Here is a 23578-nt window from a genome sequence, read left to right on the forward strand (position 1 = left end):
GATGTTGAAATATTACAAAACTGTTTTTCCGATGTATATGATTATTAGGTTTTAATTGAACATAATAACAAAGTGTAATAAAATTGAGTGAAAAAAAAGGTCATACAAAGCAAAAACTCATCCAACCCAATAAACATATTACAACATATACAGTGTTACATATCCAAGGAAAGTACCCCCTACCTAGCCTTAAGGCAAGTATGACTGTTTAAATAGCTGCTTCCAGCATATTAGTCATGGATGAGACCACACATCTTATTACACTTATCTCTCTGATACAGTAATCATTCTCCTATTGTTGATATTGAAGAAGATGCCAGCTATTGCAAACATGTTTGAAACAAATATCTTGCTTTGTTGTATTTAACATGTAAAGTTTTAATGCTTAATGTCTCCAATTTAAGTCCCAAGAAGATAAACAAATAGCATGGGAATTTCTTCTAAACAATAACTGAATTACTAGTTATAACCACAGTTCTGATGGAGTCAGCCCTTTTTGGGGTCAGCTAACAGTAAATTGTAGCTGAATCACATCAGCATTGATCAGCATGATCAGGGCACAATGACATATTTGGGAGTGATGGACCAGCTGCAATCTTACAATCAAGTACCTGTCTTTCAGACAGCCTTTCTCAGGTAATAAGTTTCCATATGGCTAGTATGGTAAGAATAAACTTTTCTGAAAGCGACACTAAAATGTCAGACAAGTAGACCATGTAGACCAGTAATCAGACAACTTATTGGGTAAACTGAAGTGCTATCCTTACAGATAACTCTGATATAAAAATAATTCAAAGTTACTTTTCTTTAACAAGTATGTGGCACATTTTTCAAGTTTGATATTCCATTCAGCATGTTCAGTATCAACAGGTGTTTTGGAAAACATAGAACGAGAAGGGCAAATTGTGCCAAATGATGTTGATACAAATGCAAAAAGACATTAAAACATATGAACATAAATATATAGTCATATCTTCACATGCACACATATTACGTACAGGATATACCTGCTACATAAATGATCCTTTGGCTCCCAAACTATAGACATCTTGGCAATAGATAACTTGATCATATTCTTCTCACTATTATTATTAGGGAATATAGGCATGCTGAATTTCTAAAAAGTCTCAGTTGTTTACTTATATTATAATTATGACCGACATATTCAACATACTTGATATAGAACCGTGAACTTCAAAGTGCAAACATTCAGTATTTAATTTGGGATCACGTCAAAGAGGAAATGAATAATCTTTTGCCAACACCCACCAACGCATGCTTATGATAAGTAAGCAAGGTTATCCAATTAGGATAACTAAACCTTTTATCTTAAGTAAAAATAAAACTTGCATTCGCAACATTATAACCAGTAATTAAAATAGGAACTGCTTAGAAAAGAATGTCACACCACGGTGAGTTTGTTGACAGAACGACAGGAGCAGATTGCTCGCGTGCAATCAATCAGTTGTAATTTTTACGTACCCATGCTAATAGGATGCACAAGAAGTGCGTTGACTGTCTTCGTATCAACGATTTCATCGTTGCAATTATCGGCTGCAGACGTAAATACCCACACACCGGTAACCAGATGCTTTCAACACCTGAGTCCAAACAAATATGGCCGAGTGTGTGCGTGTAATCTCGTACAGATACTATATTCTACATGACAGATTCCGTTAAATGATGACCTGTTCAAAGCGCGAAATTTGAAATCATGTAGTTTTGCATTGATAATCTGGTTGCCCTTGCATACAATCACCGAAGCTGGGAATTCGGGAATTTTATTTTTTACAGTAATGTTTACCTCAAAACCAATAAATGTTTTCGTCGTTTTGTCACTCATGCATTGCTTTTAACGACTGCAAGTGAATGATTTCTGCAGCTGGATATCGAGGTAGAAGTGAGACTTCAAGAATCTTATATATGAAAGTCAACAACAGGAACATAAAAAAATGTTTATTGCTAAATATTTACATACTTTACGTCACAAGTGTAAACAATCTTGCAATCAAACGAGTCAGAAATTATTCATAGTTGAGACAGCATCGCACAAAATAGGTTAAAAGCAAGAAAGATACAACATTATATATTTTAATGGCTTAAACGGAATCTAGACTTAATGACTTTGTATTTTCATTTATTGTATGCCCTTGTTGTTACTGTTAATCCTCTACTGTTAATCCTCCACTTGCTATATATATTCTGCACTATGTCCCTCATTCAGTCTTGCTTGACAACGGTATAAGGATCTATACCGAAACGTCGCTTTTTTTTACAGTATTAAAGAAGTTGTTACCATAAAATTGTGTCTATCTTGTCTATATAAGTAATGACTATCAAACAAGTTAACCCATTTCACCTTTACTTATAAAACAACACGTTAAGATCCGGGAATTGTATGTGTATTAAGTCACTAATCGCTAGAGAAAACGTTTATCAAAATATGAATGTGTGTGTGTACATGTGTGGACATGTATATCTTTGTATTGAATGAATATTCTGTCAAACAGTTTTGATGCCCTGCCCTGCCCTGCAGGACGTTTTCGCTTCAATTTATGTTGGCACGGTGACTTCTAGCTGATGGCATTTTCATATGTTATAATTTATAAAATATCTACACTTAATGTTAAACAATATTTCATTTATTACAATATATCTTACCGTTTTATATAACAAGATTCAAATACTCGAAAAGTGAAGTAGGGTCGCATACGTTCAACTGAGGTATTTCGCGCACCTGTCATTAAATGCTTAGTTGTACAACAAGTAGTAGTTCTATGATCTCGCAAAAGAGAGAAAAATAATGTCGTTAAAGTTCTGAGGAAGTATTTAATCAAGTTTTCTACCACAGATACACCAGCCATTGACAATGATGTCGTGTGTTATGCATAGGCAGTACGAAGAAACAAATTTGTATAATTCTCGCGATGTGTACTTCCGCCCATACATGCGCACTCCGTCGCATAGCTGGTAGCAGAAATGTTTTGATGGAAACCAATTTGTCATTTGCGGAAACATAATATTATCATGTGACAGTTACCTAATGTGCCTTTATGCAGACTGGATTTTCTGTACTATCCCGCAAATTACCAAATCCACGAGTAAAGAAACCTGTTTGTTGAAAAAAGGTAACAACGAATGATGTATTTGGGGGCACGTGTTATAAAAAATAGCCAACAAGTGGTCGGGTAGTAGGCCGCAGCAAATGAAAACATTAGACTATGATTCAGAGTAGTTCTAATGAAAGCATATTTGAATAACCCCACTGCTCTATTAGTCATAACAAAAACATGCAGTCGTGGCTCGAAACACTTTCAATCTTGTTTATGTCATTACTCTCAACTGTCTGTCACTGTCAGATAATGTTTTAATCTGATATTATGGATTAAGACAACTGATATCCAAAATATTCAGAATGTGGGTAAAAACGATGCAACATGTTATCTGTGGATGCAATCTGCACCATAAAGTCAGGTGTAACTGAAGCAAATTACACTTCCGTCATACTAGTTCCCAACAAAACATTGCACTGAAACTGTTTTGTGATTGTCATTATATTCAAATTTTATCCAATGATCCCGTCTGGAAATGTACATGATAAGTATTCATCAGAAATTGCCTTTATGACTTTATGGTAAGTAAGTTATAAATACAACTAGGACTTCTCTGAATAGGTTGACAGATACATTCATGGCTGTCGTGAATCGGGTGTTATTTATATATGCAAAGTGTAAGGGGCAATAGGACATTGTAAGAAAATACATGTACAGATTAAGAGTACTCGAGTAGCTAGTTGCCAGAATGTTTCTCTGTGGGTTTGTGATGATGCCATGCTTGTTCTGATGTATGGTGCCATATAGAATATGGTCCTGTGTACAGTGCACAAGTCTCACATCAGGAGAAGTTGAATAATTTTGGTTCCGGAGAGTAGTTGGATGGGTGAACGTGTTCGGCAGCCTGACTGTTGAGAGTTTCTAGTACTTCCTTCGGCCCTGCCCCACACTTTAGCACATGTGGTGTCTTCTTGCATCAGTGGGTTTGTTCGAAATGTGCCTCTGTTCGCACAGCAGTGAATAAGTATATGTCATTATTATTATAACATGTCTTCCTGATACACATCATTTTTTATTGTCTAAGTCTTTGTGATATGATATGTGGCATGGTACAAGATACAGTCAAACCCCTTTGTCTTGAAATCCTGGAGACTAGAGAAATAGTTTGACACATCTGACTCGACTTTTTAACTGTCTGACCTAGCCAGCAGGCTACAGAAAGCATTGCACATTTTGTATAAGTAACATTATGTACACCTAAAATAAGAGTCAGGCTTCTGACTTAATTGAAATGTGACCTCAACATCTCATGATCTGATCCAGTTACGCCTCAGTTAAGCCATATTCACTTGTAGATTGCTCCGACATGTTTTTATTAAATTTCGAAGTAGGAACAACAGATAACAAAAGCCATCCTGAATGAAAGAACATTATGTGACCACCAATTGTTGTTTGTGAATATTGATTGTCTCAGATGTGTTCAAAGTCATCTCTTCTTCCCTGATTGAAGGATTTGCTATTTATTATTTTACAGATTTATCTTTAATTGAGTACATGTCGAGTCGCTTAATCGTGGCAGCCTTTACCATGTTTACTCAAGCCAATCAACAGTTTACTGTCTTTGATATTTCATGTCATTGTTTAGGTCATTGTACTTGATACAAATTATAATTTTTGCTCGGTTGTGTTTTTCATCTTGTCAGGGTAAGTTTTAATTTATTTTAAACTTTTAGGACTGCACTAAGTTATTTGGACATTTATTCAAGAAGGATATATTCAGTAATAAATATGATAAGACGATCATATTTGTGTGTTTCCAATGTTATGAATTGTGTGATGTATATATAAGCAGTCTGGCAAATACTTCTTAGTCTACTAGCCTAAAATCGTCTTTTGCCATCATTTTTCTGCAGATTTTAGCAGAACTATTTGGACTTTCTTTTCTCAGGTTTTTGGACCAAACCAAATATGACCAGACTGTACTTGGAGACTTCTGGCTCAAATTTCAGACTGTACAGCACCATTGTCAAACACTTGGTTGAGAAATATTATATTTGTTAGCATTTAACTTAAGTAAAGTATAGTATAACTATAAGTATAAAAATAACAAATGCAATGAAACTATACTTTATCTTATGTTATTACTGGAAGTTTATACCAAATAAATTCTAAAGCATCTAAATTTTGATGGAATATTGATTGGTTTGTAATTTGGTTTGAACTTTCAGATTGAGGTGTGATGTCGTTGTTCAAGATCCGTGATTGGTGGTCAACAACAGTGGGAGAAGATGAAGAGTTTGACCAGGGATGTCTGTGTGTGGCTAATATTGACAACAGCAGTGATGGCATAGGTCAGTAGGTTGCATTGGTGGATTTAAGGGGAGTCCTGAGATCCTTTGTAGTTGCTGATATATAACTTGTTTGTACCTTAGGACCCTGTATGTAACCCCTGCCTTGTCAGCATAATATTTGAACTATCACAAAACATGCAAAAGTGATAACTCCTCAGAGTACTTGACATCAGTGTTCCCACCAGGTGAAACTGTCAGTCACAGTGGACTGGCTACTCAAACAATTACCAGTCCCCCAACTGTGAACAAATTGCGCATGAATGGTGTTTTCCTCTCACATAAAACTGACACGCTGTGATGTAACTGAAATACTATTTAATGTGACATTAAACCCATTCTCATCATGCTCTTAAGTTCTTAACTGTAGATCTAATTTTTTGAAAAAGTGTTTTTGGAAGCCAAACTGTTGAAACATTGGTACTCATTTACAAGAATAAAACTAAAGGGTGACTGTAAAAATCACCGCGTTACTTGTAAAACCATGCACTGTTCAAATCACTGTTTATTAGTGATGCTGATAAATGATTGTTTATTTGCAGATAAGATCATTTTGGGCAGTTACAATGGCATTCTACGTATCTTCAATCCTAGTCCGACAAAAAGTGAGTCAGGATCTAGCGGGTATAAGGCTGAGGATGTTATGCTGGAACATGCATTCCCCAACCCAATACTCCAGGTGGAGGCGGGCAAGTTCTCATCGTGAGTATAGGAAATGTTTTAAATGTGCTGGTATGCTTTTGTGTTAACTGCAAGACCTGTTGTATATCATTGAACTCAACCGATTATTTCATCTCAGCTATTTGCTGCTTTGAAGTGATGTAGCAGAATAATCATAGAATAAGAGTCTAATTGTCAAAGCTACACATTTTTATCCCCCCTGCATTTAATGCGGGGGTATAAAAATGTGTATATAGTATGTGTATGTGGATATTGTCATCATCTACTCTGTCTATCCGTCTTTTCGTATTTCATTTCCGGAGCATAACGTGAAAACCGTGAAAGACTTTTCATCCATACTTGGTACATGTATTAACCAGGGGATGAACTTGTGCCTTTTGCTTTTCTGGGGTCCAGGGGATTTTTAATCTTCTGATCATGCTGATGACTCTTGTCATAAACATAATAAACACAGCAAGTGCATGTGAATTAATTCCAAATTTACGATTGGTTGTTATTGAGTTCATAAAAACTTACGTCAGTGAGTGCGGACCATGACATTAAATCTTTACCTCATTGTATTGTGTCATGTTGCGAAAAGTAGCACATCAATATGGAAGTTATTTTGTTTTCTTAAACATGTTGAATACTGTTATTAACACTTTAATGAAACCATTTTGAAACAGTGAGTGATTTCCTAATGTAAAGTATGGATTTTGCAATTTTTGATGGCCGTTTTAAACTCATGCAATATACATTCCCTTAATATTATCCCCCATCACAAAGTGGAAGGGGGATATAGGAATGGGTGCTGTCTGTCTGTCCGTGATATTACGTTTCCAGAGCAGAACTAAAAAACCATGAGAGATATCTTAACCAAACTTGGCACATAGATAGGACTAGTGAACTGGTGCCTTTTGATTGATTTGTAGTTTTGAAAAAAAGTTTTCAATAACGACTTTGACTTATACTGAAATTGGTGGTAGTGCTGATTTTGGAAACTATTATATTTCTTGCCTTACACAAAACCGGACATGTCATATTGGCGGGGGATATGAATATTTCATGCTTGTTTCATTTGTTTCAACAAGCAGTGAAGATCCAGGGTAGACTAGGTCTTCTGCAACCCATGCTAGCCGTGAAAGGCAACTATGCTTGTCATAAGAGGCGACTAGCGTGTTCGGGTTCACTGATTTGGTTAATGGATGTCATCGTATCCTGATTTGCGTAGATCGATGCTCATGATGTCAATCACTGGGTTGTCTGGTCCAGACTTGATTATCTTTAGAACGCCGTCATGTCGCTGGAATACTGCTGAGTGCGGCATTAAACAACAAACAAACAAACATTTGTTTCAACAGTTGAGTAAATCAGTTAACAACCTTAATAACACCTTATTGACATGACTCAATTTGTCATGACTTTAATATATTTTAACAGCTGAAATAAACAAGATTTAACAAATGCATTTGTTTTGTTTTTCAGTGGATCTGAAAATCTGACATTAGCCATACTCCATCCAAGAAAGATTTCAGTGCTAGGTGTATCAGGTAAGAAAGATTAAGACAATTACTTTTTAACCCTGCCAACACCAAGTGGTCAGTGTTGCAATGTTTAGCCATTCATCATGGGTGAGAATGGTACTCAGTGTTGTTTCTGAAGCAACTAATATGGTGAGGGGATGGTAATGATGGGAGATGTTTGATCACTGCTGATGCTACCAAGCACTGGTCAGCTTGTTCCAGACCTCATTATACACAGGCTGTCATGATAGACGGGAATATTACTGACTGTAGGAAAACATTATTCCCTCTCGAGCACTGCTCAGTCTAATGAGCTTTGTATGATTTCCATTGACAGCTATATCTGGCAGTGTGGGACACGGGAGCCACTACCAGATACAGCTGCTGTATGAACACAGCCTGCAGAGAACGGCTTTCAACTTCTGTTTTGGGCCGTTTGGTGGAGTAAAGGGTGAGTGGTACATTCATCTACACTTTAGGGCAAAATGTAATTGACACTATTGTTACTATTACTAGTATTAGTTGTTACTCATATCACCACCACCATGGTGGAAGCATTTTAGGTTACTACCTTCCCTGTGGCAATTTAGCAGTCCATGGTGAGTAGGCTGTATTGACATGTCTCACTTGTACTTCATAGGTTGTGATGTAGTGGAGTATAGAGTACGTCTTTCAACATACTGTCATGATCTCTTTCAGGACGGGATTTTCTGTGTGTGCAATCTATGGATGGAACTGTGTCAGTCTTCGAGCAGGAGAGTTTTGCATTCAGCCGCTTCCTCCCGGGGGCCTTGTTGCCAGGCCCCATCAAGTACATGTCCCGCACAGACAGCTTCATCACTGTGTCCTCCATGAGACAGGTGGAGAGCTACAAGTGAGTTGGATATATACTTTTGTTATCATGGTTATGATACAATGATTTTTTCACTGTTGGGCAGACGAAAATTTCTTATCAGAAGTTTCAATTCAGTTGTATTTCATTTTTAACTTTCTGGTTTTCGAAATCAGACTTTATGACACAGAATGAAAGTTGACAAACTAGTGTAAACACTACAATGATAACAGGAGTCTGGATTTGATCTGTCGCCTGCCAGACCTCGTTCCACAATACTACCGTGGTGCTGTGAAGATTGTAATTGTAGGTTATGGTCAGGTCCAGGCCAACATCAGGATAATGGCAGAGGTGTGATCAGTGTGTGAAAGAGACTTTGGCCCTGACACATTTGTTCCCGGGCTGATAGTTTGAAATTTCAGCATGCCCTAACGGCCTGCAGTTTAAGCTGAAGTCATGGTAATTGAACCATAACACTGAGACTGCTTGGTGACACAGGGTCCAGCTTCAAAATACTCCGCTCGTCAACTCTTTCATCACCGCAGGCCGGTGTGCCGTCCACACCATAGCCACGTTAAAATTATTAGTATATAGTTTCATGAACCTTCTTGTCGTATCATTCATTTATTAAATCTATCACTTATCAGTAGATTAAAAATTATGAACTATTTCCCCGCAATGTTATTGAAAAGAAATAATCTGTGACACATGATTCAACAATAGGTCCATATCGAACATGTCGAAGAGCAATATAATGACGTTTCAAGCAAATCATCTAAAGCAAAGGTTTCTGTTGAGAAGTCATCTAAGACATCTATAACTGCATCGGCAGCATGTTTAGAAGAGCCTATCTTATTGGTTACTGACGACACTGTCTCAGACAGTTTCTTTATCGACAACATTTCCAACCCTCAGTCTCCACTGCAGGGTGACGTTCGATCCATTCAGATGACCGAACACGCTTCTTTGTTCAAGATCCCGCATCTGAATCAACCACGTTCCGTTCCTGCAGAAGATCGTGTGAGGGACGACAGTTTGGTTGTTTGTGCCGCGACTCACAAGGATACGCAGGATCGACGATCAGCATCCACCAATAGGGATCAGCGATCCCTCCCACGAGATCGGTATTTAGGATCGGGCTGCCATTCTCATTTTCCCATCGGATGATCTGCAGAGAGCGATCAATCACATTGCTGCTACGTTCAATGCTCCCCAGAATGACAAGGATTGGAGGACTATCCTTGTGATTCAAGGTCGGGATCGACTTCTGCTGACCGCTTCTTGGCTCCCTCGCCCTCAGGAAGTTCTTCCTATTTCCGGGATGAGTCCCCTATGATAGACTATCAAAATCAATGTAGGAATTTCAACTATTTGGACTATCCATGGTTCAGCGCCTATGCAGATCATTCGCAGAGGTGGGATAGTTATCCTTCCCATTGGGATCCATACTACCAGCGTACCCTCCAAGGTATTCTACTACTGTCTACGCTCGATCCATGCTTCATCATGCTCCCAGTGTTTGACCTTACAGCAACATGCCTCAAACCCCTCCATCTAGGGATCAGCATTCATCACTGGTCCTGGTTCAGGCACATCACCATTCCTGTCCTTTTTTTTGTTAAAGGCTACTCCAACACCTTTACGACCATAAGTGGACAGCATTTCAAGAAATTTTGTCGCTTGTGACATTTCCTCTCCAACCTTGGCTTCACCCCAACGGATCACTGAATAGTTACACCACCTGTGATTGAAACGTAAGCTTAAGGGCTCCACTCTGGCCCCCTGCTTAGGAGCGATTAACTCTGTTATTGCCACTACTCAGAGTGCAAAGGTTTCCACTGTTGCGGAACTCCAATTGCTCATCCACTCATCTGCTCCTACTAGCTAGCAGACCAATCCTCATGATTCAGCCCCCCTTCATGGGACCTCAACATCATCCTGCAAACATTTGACCTCCCATGTTTTTTATCCACTGGCCAATAAAGACCGTGTTCCTACTGTCCATGGCTACAGCAGCTCACTCACGTTAGTGAGACACATGCTCTGGATGTCACCAGGATCCAGTTGGAACAATTCGGAAGCGGAAGGGCGTTCCTAGGCCTTCGTTAGGATTTTATAGCAAAGAATCAACTTCCGGGGCATCCCAATCAGTTATTTACAATTTGCCCATTCTTGTCGATCTTGGGATCAAATGACTAAGAAGATCTCTCCCTCTGTCCAATTTCGAACACTTCGTCTCTATTTGTCTGCTTCTCGTCATCTTAGAAAGTCATGGAAGAGACTTTTCATTCCGCTATCAACCACTTCTTTCTTGGAGATTTCTCGTACTACACTCTCTTTTTGGCCTAGCTCCATCATTATTAGAGCGTATACTTTTGCTAGGCTGCCTCTGCCTGCATCGTCCAACCTGCACAAGATTCGAGTGGTTGCTTCCCCCATGGCCTTATACAGTAATTGCACCCACTCCTCCATCATGGAAGGGTGCCTCTTGGAAGTCAGACACAGTTTTCACCTCTCACTACCTTTGCGACACGGTTGTACAAGATCTCCACAAGTTCAGCCCTATAATTTTAGCACAACTGTCACTGCAAAGCAAACGCAGATAGAAACATTATGTACATGTGATTCCTGTTTTACGACTGTATATATCTTTAAATGTTAACCTTAGTGTTGAATGTTTTATTGTTTGTTCTGCTTTCCCAGACCGAGTCCCTTTTGGAGGGTGGATTAACTCATCTGTAGAGACTATTTAGCCTTCAACACTTCAGTCACCATTAGGCGCGGACATTACTTAAAATAGAAGGGTGTCCTGAACATTTATTTTGTTCACCTCTGTATTTGTGAAAAATCTAGAATTACAGGTCTCCTTGTGTGGATAAAAATAAATCTGTTTTGATCTTGCAATGACACTTTCCAGTGGTGTAAAGTATACATAAATTAGCAAACTTGGCTTTATGTGTTGAGGTTGTAGCTCTTTGACTTCAGCATTAAGCTATTTTTCAAAGAATTTGCTGATGGAGTATATCATGGTGTATTAAACAAAACTTTAATAAACAACCGTTCAAAAATGGATTTATAGGATGTGGTACAATACTTTGTTCCTACTTTTATTGTCTACTGAAGGAAAAGTACATAATTCAAACTTACATCATCAAAATGTTCTTGTGGGTGTGAGAGTATGTCATGCTTGTTATATAAAGAAGTCTGTTCCCCCAGGTACCAGGTGCTGGCTGTAGCAAGTGACTCCAGCAACAAGGAGGAGTCTCAGAACCTCAAGTCTGGCAAGAAAGTAGCTGTAAGTAACCATGGTAACACTGATCTCCTCACACTGGGACTAAGGGCAGTAGGTAACACATGTCACACTGGGACTAAGCGCAGTAAGTAACACTCATCTCCTCACACTGGGACTAAGGGCTGTAAATAACACGTCACACTGGGACTAAGGGCAGTAAGTAACACATGTCACACTGGGACTAAGGGCAGTAAGTAACACATGTCACACTGGGACTAAGGGCAGTAAGTAACACTCATCTCCTCACACTGGGACTAAGGGCAGTAAGTAACACATGTCACACTGGGAATAAGGGCAGTAAATAACACATGTCACACTGGGACTAAGGGCAGTAAGTAACACATGTCACACTGGGACTAAGGGCAGTAAGTAACACATGTCACACTGGGACTAAGGGCAGTAAGTAACACATGTCACACTGGGACTAAGGGCAGTAAGTAACACTCATCTCCTCACACTGGGACTAAGGGCAGTAAGTAACACATGTCACACTGGGACTAAGGGCAGTAAGTAACACTCATCTCCTCACTGGGACTAAGGGCAGTAAGTAACACATGTCACACTGGGACTAAGGGCAGTAAGTAACACATGTCACACTGGGACTAAGGGCAGTAAGTAACACGTGTCACACTGGGACTAAGGGCAGTAAGTAACACTCATCTCCTCACACTGGGACTAAGGGCTGTAGATATAACATCTCATACTGGGACTAAGGGCAGTAAGTAGCACTCATCTCCTCACACTGGGACTAAGGGCTGTAGATATAACATCTCACACTGGGACTAAGGGCAGTAAGTAGCACTCATCTCCTCACACTGGGACTAAGGGCAGTAAGTAACACTCATCTACTCACACTGGGACTAAGGGCAGTAAGTAACACTCATCTCCTCACACTGGGACTAAGTGCAGTAAGTAACACTCATCTCCTCACACTGGGACTAAGGGCTGTAAATAACACATGTCACACTGGGACTTAGGGCTGTAAATGACACATGTCACACTGGGACTTAGGGCAGTAAGTAACACTCATCTCCTCACACTGGAACTCAGGGCAGTAAGCACGCTCATCTCACACTTGGACTAAGGGCTGTAAGTAACACTTATCTCCTCACACTGGGACTAAGGGCAGTAAGAAACACTATATCCTCACACTGGGACTTAGGGCAGTAAGTAACACTCATCTCCTCACACTGGGACTAAGGGCTGTAAATAACACATGTCACACTGGGACTTAGGGCTGTAAATAACACATGTCACACTGGGACTAAGGGCAGTAAGTAACACTCATCTCCTCACACTGGGACTAAGGACAGTAAGTAACACTCATATCACACTGGGACTAAGGGCAGTAAGTAACACTCATCTCCTCACACTGGGACTAAGGACAGTAAGTAACACTCATATCACACTGGGACTAAGGGCAGTAAGTAACACTCATCTCCTCACACTGGGACTAAGGGCTGTAAATAACACATGTCACACTGGGACTTAGGGCTGTAAATAACACATGTCACACTGGGACTAAGTGCAGTAAGTCACACTCATCTCCTCACACTGGGACTAAGGACAGTAAGTAACACTCATCTCCTCACACTGGGACTTAGGGCTGTAAATAACACATGTCACACTGGGACTTAGGGCTGTAAAAAACACATGTCACACTGGGACTAAGGGCAGTAAGTAACACTCATCTCCTCACACTGGGACTAAGGACAGTAAGTAACACTCATATCACACTGGGACTAAGGGCAGTAAGTAACACTCATCTCCTCACACTGGGACTAAGGGCTGTAAATAACACATGTCACACTGGGACTTAGGGCTGTAAATAACACATGTCACACTGGGACTAAGTGCAGTAAGTCACTCATCTCCTCACACTGGGACTAAGGACAGTAAGTAACACTCATCTCCTCACACTGGGACTTAGGGCTGTAAATAACACATGTCACACTGGGACTTAGGGCTGTAAAAAACACATGTCACACTGGGACTAAGGGCAGTAAGTAACACTCATCTCCTCACACTGGGACAAAGGACAGTAAGTAACACTCATATCACACTTGGACTAAGGACAGTAAGTAACACTCATCTCCTCAAACTGGGACTAAGGGCAGTAAGTAACACTCATATCACACTGGGACTAAGGACAGTAAGTAACACTCACCTCCTCACACTGGGACTAAGGGCAGTAAGTAACACTCATCTCACACTGGGACTAAGGGCTGTAAGTAACACTCAACTCCTCATACTGGGACTAAGGGCAGTAAGTAACACTCAACTCCTCACACTGGGACTAAGGGCTGTAAGTAACACAGGTTTCCTGTGGTTTTCATTTACACTTCCAGTCAAGAGTTTTCTACTGTTACTGTAATCCCATTTTGCAGTGTCAGTGGCATGAATATGCACTTTTGAAATAACATATAAGTCAATTTAAATAGGTACTGAATTTCCACTCCATGCAACAAGGGGCCGGGGCTAAAGGACATAATGGCAGAATGGGAGTCGAGCAATGTACAGGTGGGTTGTTATGGCCTGTTTTTCATTTTGTGTACGGCTGTGTTGTCATGTTGCTTATGTTTATTTCTGTGCCTTTCAGATGGACTGGGCTTTCAACATTGGAGAGCAGGCAATAGACATCTCTGTGATATCATTCCAGCAGGCTCCACCATGTGTGATGGTGCTAGGTATGTGTGTGATGATGATTGCTGTGGGCATAGGTGGCCCAGACATCTAAGGCAGTGCTTTTCGCTGTGTAGATTTGCATTCCTCAGTCATTCTAGAATCCTACAAGCATTGGTTTTTGATCCCAGATTCAACCCAATTGTGATTCTTTTATCACCATTACCTTGCTCATGGCTTTCACCAGAGTGTTAACATCTAAGACTTTTATCAGTTTGTCATTGATCCCAATTGCATGGATGCAATGCTCATGATGTCAATCATTGGATTGTCTGGTTCAGACTCGATTATTTCAGACCAGCGTCATATAGCTGGAATATTGCTGAGAGTGGCGTTAAACAAGAAACAAACCAAACCAAAACTTGTATCAGTTCTGGCTTTCCTCCCACAATATGCTGACATGCTTTGATGTACCTGAAATACTGTTCAAGGCGGTGTTGAGCTCAACTTACTCACTTGAGGTTTGGGAATTCCTGTAATACCCTGTTTTACCTGAGGACATCATTAGCCTTTACATTTTGATGATAACTTTGACTCCTCATTTCATTCACTTGATAATATTATGCAATTTATATATGCATTGTCATGTTTTGTGTATTTCAGGGGAAAGGAATTTGTTCTGTCTGACAGACAGCGGGAAGCTGCGCTATATGAAGAAGTTTGAATTTGATCCAGCTTGCTTTGTGCCTTACACATCAAGTATGTAAACAGTTGACTTTGTCAGACATAATCATTGAGGACAAGGGGGCACGGATGACCCAGTCATCTAAGGCTCCGCAATTCACTGTGCAGAATGTCCCTTGGGCATGCCAGAAACCTATAATTTTTGGTTTATAATTCCTCCCCAATTATGTTTCTAGGTTTGTCAGTTCCATACCCATGCTCGTGGGTTTCACCGAAGTGGTAAACGTCTAAAATCTGCATCACTGCATCACTGCACGCATTCCTCCCACATTAAGCTGACACACCGTGATATAACTGGAATACTGTTAAAAGCAGCGTTAAACCCAACTCACTCACTCATTGAGGACAATGACGATGTATGCCTTCTAAACCATCTCAACATTATAAGCTTAGCTATAACATTTACATTGTTTGGAACTTTTGTCCTCCTGACATTGAGATTATTACCTTGGGTTATTTGTCTCTTGCAGTTCTATGCTGTGTGATGATGGCAATGTGTCTGAACATGTAATCATCACACGTCAGAGAAAAGATGGTGTGAGACCTGAAATATTCCCAAGGTTTTGATGTATTTACACTGGATGCATTTATGAACAAATACATTTAATATCCCGCTCTTCTTGCCCAAGGGTGAACTAAGACATTCAGGAGTTTTAGGTTATGGTCAAGAAATATTGAAATTTCATGTAGTGAAGAATTCAGAGAAAGACAGAGTTGACTTGAGGTGTGTTCTGTGTGTTTGATTCAGTAACGGAGGGGACCATCAACTACATGGTGGCAACACACACCTCGTCTCTCATGATCTACCAAGATGTCACCCTCAAGTGGGCCGCCAAGATGGAGCACATACCTGTCCACATATGCACAGGAAACATGAAGTAAGCAGAAAGTTGTGATCATTGTATCACACGGTAGCTAGGTAGAAGATTTGTCTCATCTCATAAGGGGCTCTTCATTAAGTACACAATATGGCATTGATAACATGATTTATTTTGACATTGATTTCCAACTCTGTATGCTTACTCAGTATTCACCTGATGAAGGGTCAAGAAGTAGCTCTGAAATGTTAAAAAGAATTTAAAAAGTTGTTATCCATAAGAAAGTGTCATGTATTAATGATTTCAAGCATGAGAAATGAAGGATTTTCTCTTTCAAGTGAATTAATGTTGTATGTGTCTTGGGGAGCAGGGGGGGAGAGATACTCCATAATGGCTGGTGTTGATTATTTGTATTACTTGATTGTGAAATTTGGAAATAAAACACCAATATATTGAGGTCAAAATACTTGCGACATTATATGCAGCTTATTTACTGCATCATTGATGTAACAATGATTTTTTAATGGTATGCCTGTTGCTTATAGTTGAACCAATCAGAATTAAGCCTTAGTTAAGCATGTTAAGTGTTAAGTTGGGTTCCTATTTTGGGATGACACTGTTATATTGTTTGAAATAGTTCAGCACTGAGTATAGCACTGAGTATCTTGTATACGCTTCAAATATACTGTTCATGCATCGCACATGTGTCAGTTTATAATCTTTGCTAGAATATTCACAAAATAGTTTGGGGAGGTCCTGCAAAGTAGTACACAAGATGAAAAAGTGAATAGACCACCCTATACTGTTAGAATGGACTCCCTGTGGACTTGTAAGTGCTGACATATGAGGCAGGGTGGTTACATGGTATGACCAGGGAACAGTGTGGATCTTTGTGTATCTTGTGAGCCACTGGTTTGCGTGGTCCAAACTGGATAAATCACAGGTTGCCTAGGTGTAGCTGGGGGATTTCTGACAGTAAAAAAACATTGACTTACTGAATAGCTCTGTGACTTTTATGGCTAAGTTAACTATAATATTGCATGGCATATGCATATGATTGGAAGGTGAAAGCCAGGAGCATAACTGTTAAGGGTTATATTGTAGATTGAAGTGTGTTTCTATTCTCCCCATCAGAGATCTGAAGGGTGTGGTGGTGTCACTCAGTGACTCTGGGCGGCTGGAATGTGGTTACCTGGGGACAGATCCTGCAATATTTGTCCCTCCCACGGTTGAGGCGAGGGAACTCAACTATGCCGACATGGATGGGGAGATGAGGAGATTGCAAAAGAAAATCAAAGATAATGCTCATAAATCTGGTGAGAATTTGTACTCCCTGTCCTGTTAGAATTAGTCACCTTTGTCCTGTGAGAATAAGTCACCTTTGTCCTATGAGAAATTGTCAACTGTCCTGTGGGAGATAGTCCCCTCTGTCCTGTGGGAGATAGTCCCCTCTGTCCTGTGGGAATTCGTCCCCTCTGTCCTGTGGGAGATAGTCCCCTCTGTCCTGTGGGAGTTAGTCGCCTCTGTCCTGTGGGAGATAGTCCCCTCTGTCCTGTGGGAATTCGTCCCCTCTGTCCTGTGGGAGATAGTCCCCTCTGTCCTGTGGGAGTTAGTCGCCTCTGTCCTGTGGGAGATAGTCCCCTCTGTCCTGTGGGAGATAGTCCCCTCTGTCCTGTAGGAATTAGTCTCCTCTGTCCTGTGGGAATTAGTCTCCTCTGTCCTGTGGGAAGTTGTCACCTCTGTTCCGTGGGAGTTAGTCACCTCTGTCCTGTGGGAATTAGTCTCCTCTGTCCTGTGGGAAGTTGTCACCTCTGTTCCGTGGGAGTTAGTCACCTCTGTCCTGTGGGAGTTAGTCGCCTCTGTCCTGTGGGAATTCGTCCCCTCTGTCCTGTGGGAGATAGTCCCCTCTGTCTTGTGGGAATTCGTCCCCTCTGTTCTGTGGGAGATAGTCCCCTCTGTCCTGTGGGAATTCGTCCCCTCTGTCCTGTGGGAGTTAGTCGCCTCTGTCCTGTGGGAATTCGTCCCCTCTGTTCTGTGGGAGATAGTCCCCTCTGTCCTGTGGGAATTCGTCCCCTCTGTCCTGTGGGAGATAGTCCCCTCTGTCCTGTGGGAATTCGTCCCCTCTGTCCTGTGGGAGTTAGTCGCCTCTGTCCTGTGGGAGATAGTCCCCTCTGTCCTGTGGGAATTCGTCCCCTCTGTCCTGTGGGAATTAGTCTCCTCTGTCCTGTGGGAAGTTGTCACCTCTGTTCCGTGGGAGTTAGTCACCTCTGTCCTGTGGGAATTAGTCTCCTCTGTCCTGTGGGAAGTTGTCACCTCTGTTCCGTGGGAGTTAGTCACCTCTGTCCTGTGGGAATTAGTCTCCTCTGTCCTGTGGGAAGTTGTCACCTCTGTTCCGTGGGAGTTAGTCTCCTCTGTTCTGTGGGAGTTAGTCTCCTCTGTCCTGTGGGAATTAGTCACCTCTGTCCTGTGGGAGTTAGTCGCCTCTGTCCTGTAGGAATTAGTCTCCTCTGTCCTGTGGGAATTAGTCTCCTCTGTCCTGTGGGAAGTTGTCACCTCTGTTCCGTGGGAGTTAGTCACCTCTGTCCTGTGGGAATTAGTCTCCTCTGTTCCGTGGGAGTTAGTCACCTCTGTCCTGTGGGAATTAGTCTCCTCTGTCCTGTGGGAATTAGTCTCCTCTGTCCTGTGGGAAGTTGTCACCTCTGTTCCGTGGGAGTTAGTCACCTCTGTCCTGTGGGAGTTAGTCGCCTCTGTCCTGTGGGAAGTTGTCACCTGTGTCCTGTGGGAAGTTGTCACCTCTGTTCTGTGGGAGTTAGTCACCTCTGTCCTGTGGGAGTTAGTCACCTCTATCCTGTGGGAAGTTGTCACCTTTGTCCTGTGGGAAGTTGTCACCTCTGTTCTGTGGGAAGTTGTCACCTCTGTTCTGTGGGAAGTTGTCACCTCTGTTCTGTGGGAAGTTGTCACCTCTGTCCTGTGGGAAGTTGTCACCTCTGTTCTGTGGGAAGTTGTCACCTCTGTTCTGTGGGAGTTAGTCACCTCTGTCCTGTGGGAAGTTGTCACCTTTGTCCTGTGGGAAGTTGTCACCTCTGTTCTGTGGGAGTTAGTCACCTCTGTCCTGTGGGAGTTAGTTGCCTCTGTCCTGTGGGAAGTTGTCACCTTTGTCCTGTGGGAAGTTGTCACCTCTGTTCTGTGGGAGTTAGTCACCTCTGTCCTGTGGGAGTTAGTCACCTCTATCCTGTGGGAAGTTGTCACCTTTGTCCTGTGGGAAGTTGTCACCTCTGTTCTGTGGGAGTTAGTCACCTCTGTTCTGTGGGAAGTTGTCACCTCTGTTCTGTGGGAGTTAGTCACCTCTGTCCTGTGGGAGTTAGTCACCTCTGTCCTGTGGGAGTTAGTCACCTCTGTTCTGTGGGAGTTAGTCACCTCTGTTCTGTGGAAGTTAGTCACCTCTGTCCTGTGGGAAGTTGTCACCTCTGTCCTGTGGGAAGTAACATCTGCTAGTAGTGAGTAGAATCCATGTTTCTCCTGGACTTTGATTCATGGACTGTCAGCACCATACCCATGCCATAAGACCTGTATCACTCGGGGCATTGCTCCCACTGGCAAGCAACTAAATTACTGAAGCTATCATTCCCGACCCTGGTGAAATTGCTGACTACTGCATACACAGTACCCTGGTTCTTAGAGGATGTATCATGTATGTATACTTCAGCCACGACATGATCACCACTTGTGTGTTGCAGTGATAGTGCCAAACCTGAAAACAGATGACGACCTCACAATAACCATCCATGTCAATCCAGCCTTAGATGACTCCTCGGTAAGTGGGTACCTCTCCTTTGAGCATGTTGAGGGCCATGTAATATTTAGGGTCTAATTTTCTGGTTAGAAGTACTTAATAATTTCAGGACATTCAGACCCTTGTATTGAACAAATATTACTTGTGTTTTGTTGATAACAATCAAATAAGGAGAAAAGTGTTTTGAGACTCATGTCATTATTGCACTGATTACTATGTTAAAATACCCTGGAGCGTTAGAAAAGAAGAATTCGAATGAAAAGACCAAATAGCCTTTTTCCACAAATATCTTGCCAAAACCTATAAAATACGTTGCTTGTATTCCAAGCTAGTCTGCTACCCCTGTTTTGCACAGACCGATGTGTTGAGGATGGTGTATTAGTGACTGTAACAGTGCTCTTGCACACTGTACTGCAGATCTCAATTTGTACATGTTATTAAAAATAAATCTGTTTATACAAGACACTAGGAATAAAGATATTTATACACATGAAATGCATCATTTATCTATTCCTTGTTTTTTTGTTGATAATGTTATACTGCCTCTTTCTATCCAGCTGCAAATTTGCTAAACTTGTTGTTGGGTTGACTTTTCTCTCTCACATATATATGTTTCTTGATTTTCTCAATTCAAGATGGCTGCAGGGGTAGAGATTGAAAATGAAGATATTGTTCCTTCCATAACAGCAAGAGTAAGTATAGGGAATACATGTATGCTGTAATGGTAACAGAATTGTAACAAGTAATATTCAAAGTAGCTCAGGTAACTTGTAATATTATCTATTTATTCACATTCAAATCTAATGTAATATAAAATGAAATAAATGAGTATTGAAAATATGAATTGTTACTGGAGTAATCAGTCTTGTATTCTTTGTTGCTCAGATCCAGCTGAAATCTCGACTTCTTTTGGATAATGTTAGAATTGAGATTCACACCAACTGGCCCCTCACGGCCAACCAAACATCTTTCACAGTTCCGTCAGTGGGTGAGTGTTGGACCGTAAAAAATAACTTGATCTTCTCATTACTAAAAGCTGTGTTTGGATTCCAGATTATAATAGGTTCCCAGTACACCATGCTTCTTGTATAAGTTGACTAAAATGAGCATCCTGTGGTTACAGTGGATGACCTAGCTAGCCTATTGTGCCAAAATATTTACTGAATCAATCGATTGTGATCCAAACCGATTACTGTTGTTCCCTGTGTGTAAAGCATTTGTTACAGCCATTCACTTTGAATACTTGATTTACACTTGTGCTGAATATGACTTCAAGATAATACGACCGTCTCCGTGGTCTAGTGGTAGAGCGTCCGCCCGGAGAGCCGAAGGTCCGGGGTTCGATCCCCGGCCGCGTCATACCAAAAGACGTTAAAAGATGGTACTTGTTGTTTCCCAGTCTGGCGCTCGGCATTAAGGGGTTAAAGCAAGGACTGGTTGGCTCGGAGTCAGTATACTGTGTCTGAGTGGGGTATTCATGTTAAACTGCGGCATGGTATCTCAGTGAGCTAGCACTATAAATCGGCATCAGTCCGGTCTATTACAAGCAGCCACACACACAAACACACGTGCATGCACGTCGCTATATAAGTGCAATAATCTTGAACGCGACGTTAAACCCAATTTCACCTCACCTCACCTTCAAGATAATACCAACTGCACCCTTTCTTGCAGACCCCAATAAACCTACAGAGTGTTTCTGTGCCTTCTTCATGTGCGGTGCTGGCCTGCCTGCCCACCTCTCTGCAGAAGTCTCCGCCAGATATACAAGCGCCTCAGGTAGCGTAGTGTTGCATGATGCATTTTGTTGTTTCTGTAATTCTTATAATGGACTTTAGGAGGAGTATGTACACATTCATATGCTGTATGCATTCAGAAAACATAACAATTACAATGCTTATGCTAAGTAGTGTTTAAAATTAAGAGTGATCCTTGTCCTAACACTGATGTGATAGATACAGATTCATCCTATCCCTTGATGTAATTTTTGTAGCAGAAAACTACAAGGATCTCATGATTTACATTGTGCCCGGTCATCATGGGTCATTGTTCATTATTTAAAACCCAGTGTTTGCCTTGACAGATTAGATTAATCACATGCTGCTGTGATATGACTAATATATTGCTGATGTGGCTTAAAATGGTATTCACATGTTTACTACATGTAGTTGTCATGTTAATTTGAAATTGATCATGGTGTCAGAATCAACACTAACTGTAGTGATCTTCTCACAAGTTCAGGGCCAGTGATTGGTGCACTCTCAGATGTGGTTGTTCTAGATATGCTGTTTATTTATGACACACATTGATTCAACTGCAAGTCTCCTGAAACTCCCTTCTGCTTCTCCAGGAGCACCGCGAGTCAGCACAGCGAAACTGAAGCTACCCTTTAACCTGGTGGTGAAGCCAGTGTTCCCTGTCAAAGTTGCCGTCCACAAGTTGACAATAGATACCAACAAGCCACCAGTCAATCTCAATGAACTTTTCCCAGGTGAGTCTAGTGAACTGTTTATTGTTTACCCATTTATGTTTTCTGTTGATGTTTTGCATTACTGATCAAATGATTTTTTATCAGCAGTGTTGCCCATTTATTGTTCTTCATCCATAGTTGCTTAACCATAGGTTTGTATTTGCAATCAGTAGATGTTGGATAGTAAAGCAAGCAATACATTGCTACAATTTCACAACTGTCTGATGCAGAATGACATGGTCAGCAACACGATGTATTTATTGTTATGACATGCTCTATTAATTTTGTTGATGCTTATTGGTTACTTGAGCTGTGACAACTCAAGACAACGCAGAGTTGTGTCCCTTAGATAGCGGATACCACTCTTGTGACCACAGATTTCAGATATACATTCACTTTAATCCTTCATCATCAACAAACTGTACTTGCAGGGTTTATCAAAGTTGTATATGTGTGACCTGTCACTTCACTTTAGCTTTCCGTCCTCACGAAGGAGGTCAAGGTGTTGGTGTGAAAAGACTTACTTACTGTTGACAACCCGAATCTCACCCTCTCACTGTGGTTTGGTGTTTATGTTTGGCACAGGTGGTAAAATCGTCTCTGGTTCTGCAAGTCACTGTACAGAGTTGTGTCCCTTAGGCCTGCCAGAAACCTATGATCATGGATTCGAATCCCAGCTTCGCCCTGATTATGTTCGTAGGTTTGTCATCACCATACCAATATGCATTGGTTTCACCAAGGTGGACTGCATTGAAAACATTTATTACATGGTGTGGCCTACACACCATTCATGTCTGATGTACATATCATTAGCTCGGGGGTTCTTCAGAATATATATTGATATGTTATTATCTGATTTATCTGTTGCACTGTTCCAGATCTGCTGGGAGAGAATGCAGGAGGCCAGGGTGCTGCTCTGGGCTTCCAGTTCTATGGAGGACCTGTTGTTACTGTCCTTGCCTCAAAAACATCACGTGAGTGTTCTCAGTTAATAAGCTCAGAAGTCAAAGCCCTTACAAGATACTTATCGTATCCATTTTCAGATGTGATCAAGGGTTCAATGGTTCATCATCAATACTTTGTGGGCATGTTTCCATAGTGTTTCTCCATCAATACACACAACCGCTATGCCTGTGATATGAGGCTGTTTGAAACTCATGGAGGTCAACCAAGCCCTTTTTGTGCGAACACTACCATTGCCTGACATTAAGGCAGCGAGACTACAGCACATGTTGCATATGTTATTAAGTGAAAAACATTGCTGTTTGTGTTGTGTCGGCTTTACAATCACTGGAACCTGGCTCTTGCTAGATATGTTGGTTAAAAATAGTGATTATACCACATAGTGGGTAATGGAGGAACCAGGTTTGTGATATTTCCATTTAAAGTCGAATTTCCATTTTTTAAACACTGTGACCACGGC

General features: G+C 41.1%; 2 protein-coding genes across 2 annotated transcripts in view; one reads left to right on the forward strand and one right to left on the reverse strand.

Annotated features, from left to right (window-relative positions):
- LOC124149248 (endoplasmic reticulum resident protein 44-like) overlaps nt 1-1637 on the reverse strand; it is a 28046-nt gene extending 26409 nt beyond the window's left edge. Inside the window, exon 1 of the mRNA XM_046520705.2 lies at nt 1483-1637. Coding sequence (XP_046376661.1) covers nt 1483-1539 — 57 coding nt within the window. The 5' untranslated portion in view covers nt 1540-1637. The remainder of the gene's footprint in view (nt 1-1482) is intronic.
- Nucleotides 1638-2827: 1190 nt separating this feature from the next.
- The window catches only part of LOC124149249 (protein PTHB1-like), a 53185-nt gene continuing 32434 nt past the window's right edge, over nt 2828-23578 (forward strand). The window contains exons 1-17 of the mRNA XM_046520707.2: nt 2828-3128; nt 5282-5404; nt 5944-6103; nt 7547-7611; nt 7922-8035; nt 8284-8458; nt 11633-11711; nt 14308-14395; nt 14994-15089; nt 15823-15952; nt 17027-17208; nt 19630-19706; nt 20321-20377; nt 20571-20673; nt 21360-21464; nt 22036-22176; nt 23034-23129. Coding sequence (XP_046376663.1) covers nt 5293-5404; nt 5944-6103; nt 7547-7611; nt 7922-8035; nt 8284-8458; nt 11633-11711; nt 14308-14395; nt 14994-15089; nt 15823-15952; nt 17027-17208; nt 19630-19706; nt 20321-20377; nt 20571-20673; nt 21360-21464; nt 22036-22176; nt 23034-23129 — 1780 coding nt within the window. The 5' untranslated portion in view covers nt 2828-3128; nt 5282-5292. The remainder of the gene's footprint in view (nt 3129-5281; nt 5405-5943; nt 6104-7546; nt 7612-7921; nt 8036-8283; nt 8459-11632; nt 11712-14307; nt 14396-14993; nt 15090-15822; nt 15953-17026; nt 17209-19629; nt 19707-20320; nt 20378-20570; nt 20674-21359; nt 21465-22035; nt 22177-23033; nt 23130-23578) is intronic.

This window comes from Haliotis rufescens, unplaced genomic scaffold (genome assembly GCF_023055435.1).
Source record: "Haliotis rufescens isolate VD_foot unplaced genomic scaffold, xgHalRufe1.0.p SCAF_4, whole genome shotgun sequence".
Classification (NCBI taxonomy): domain Eukaryota; kingdom Metazoa; phylum Mollusca; class Gastropoda; order Lepetellida; family Haliotidae; genus Haliotis; species Haliotis rufescens.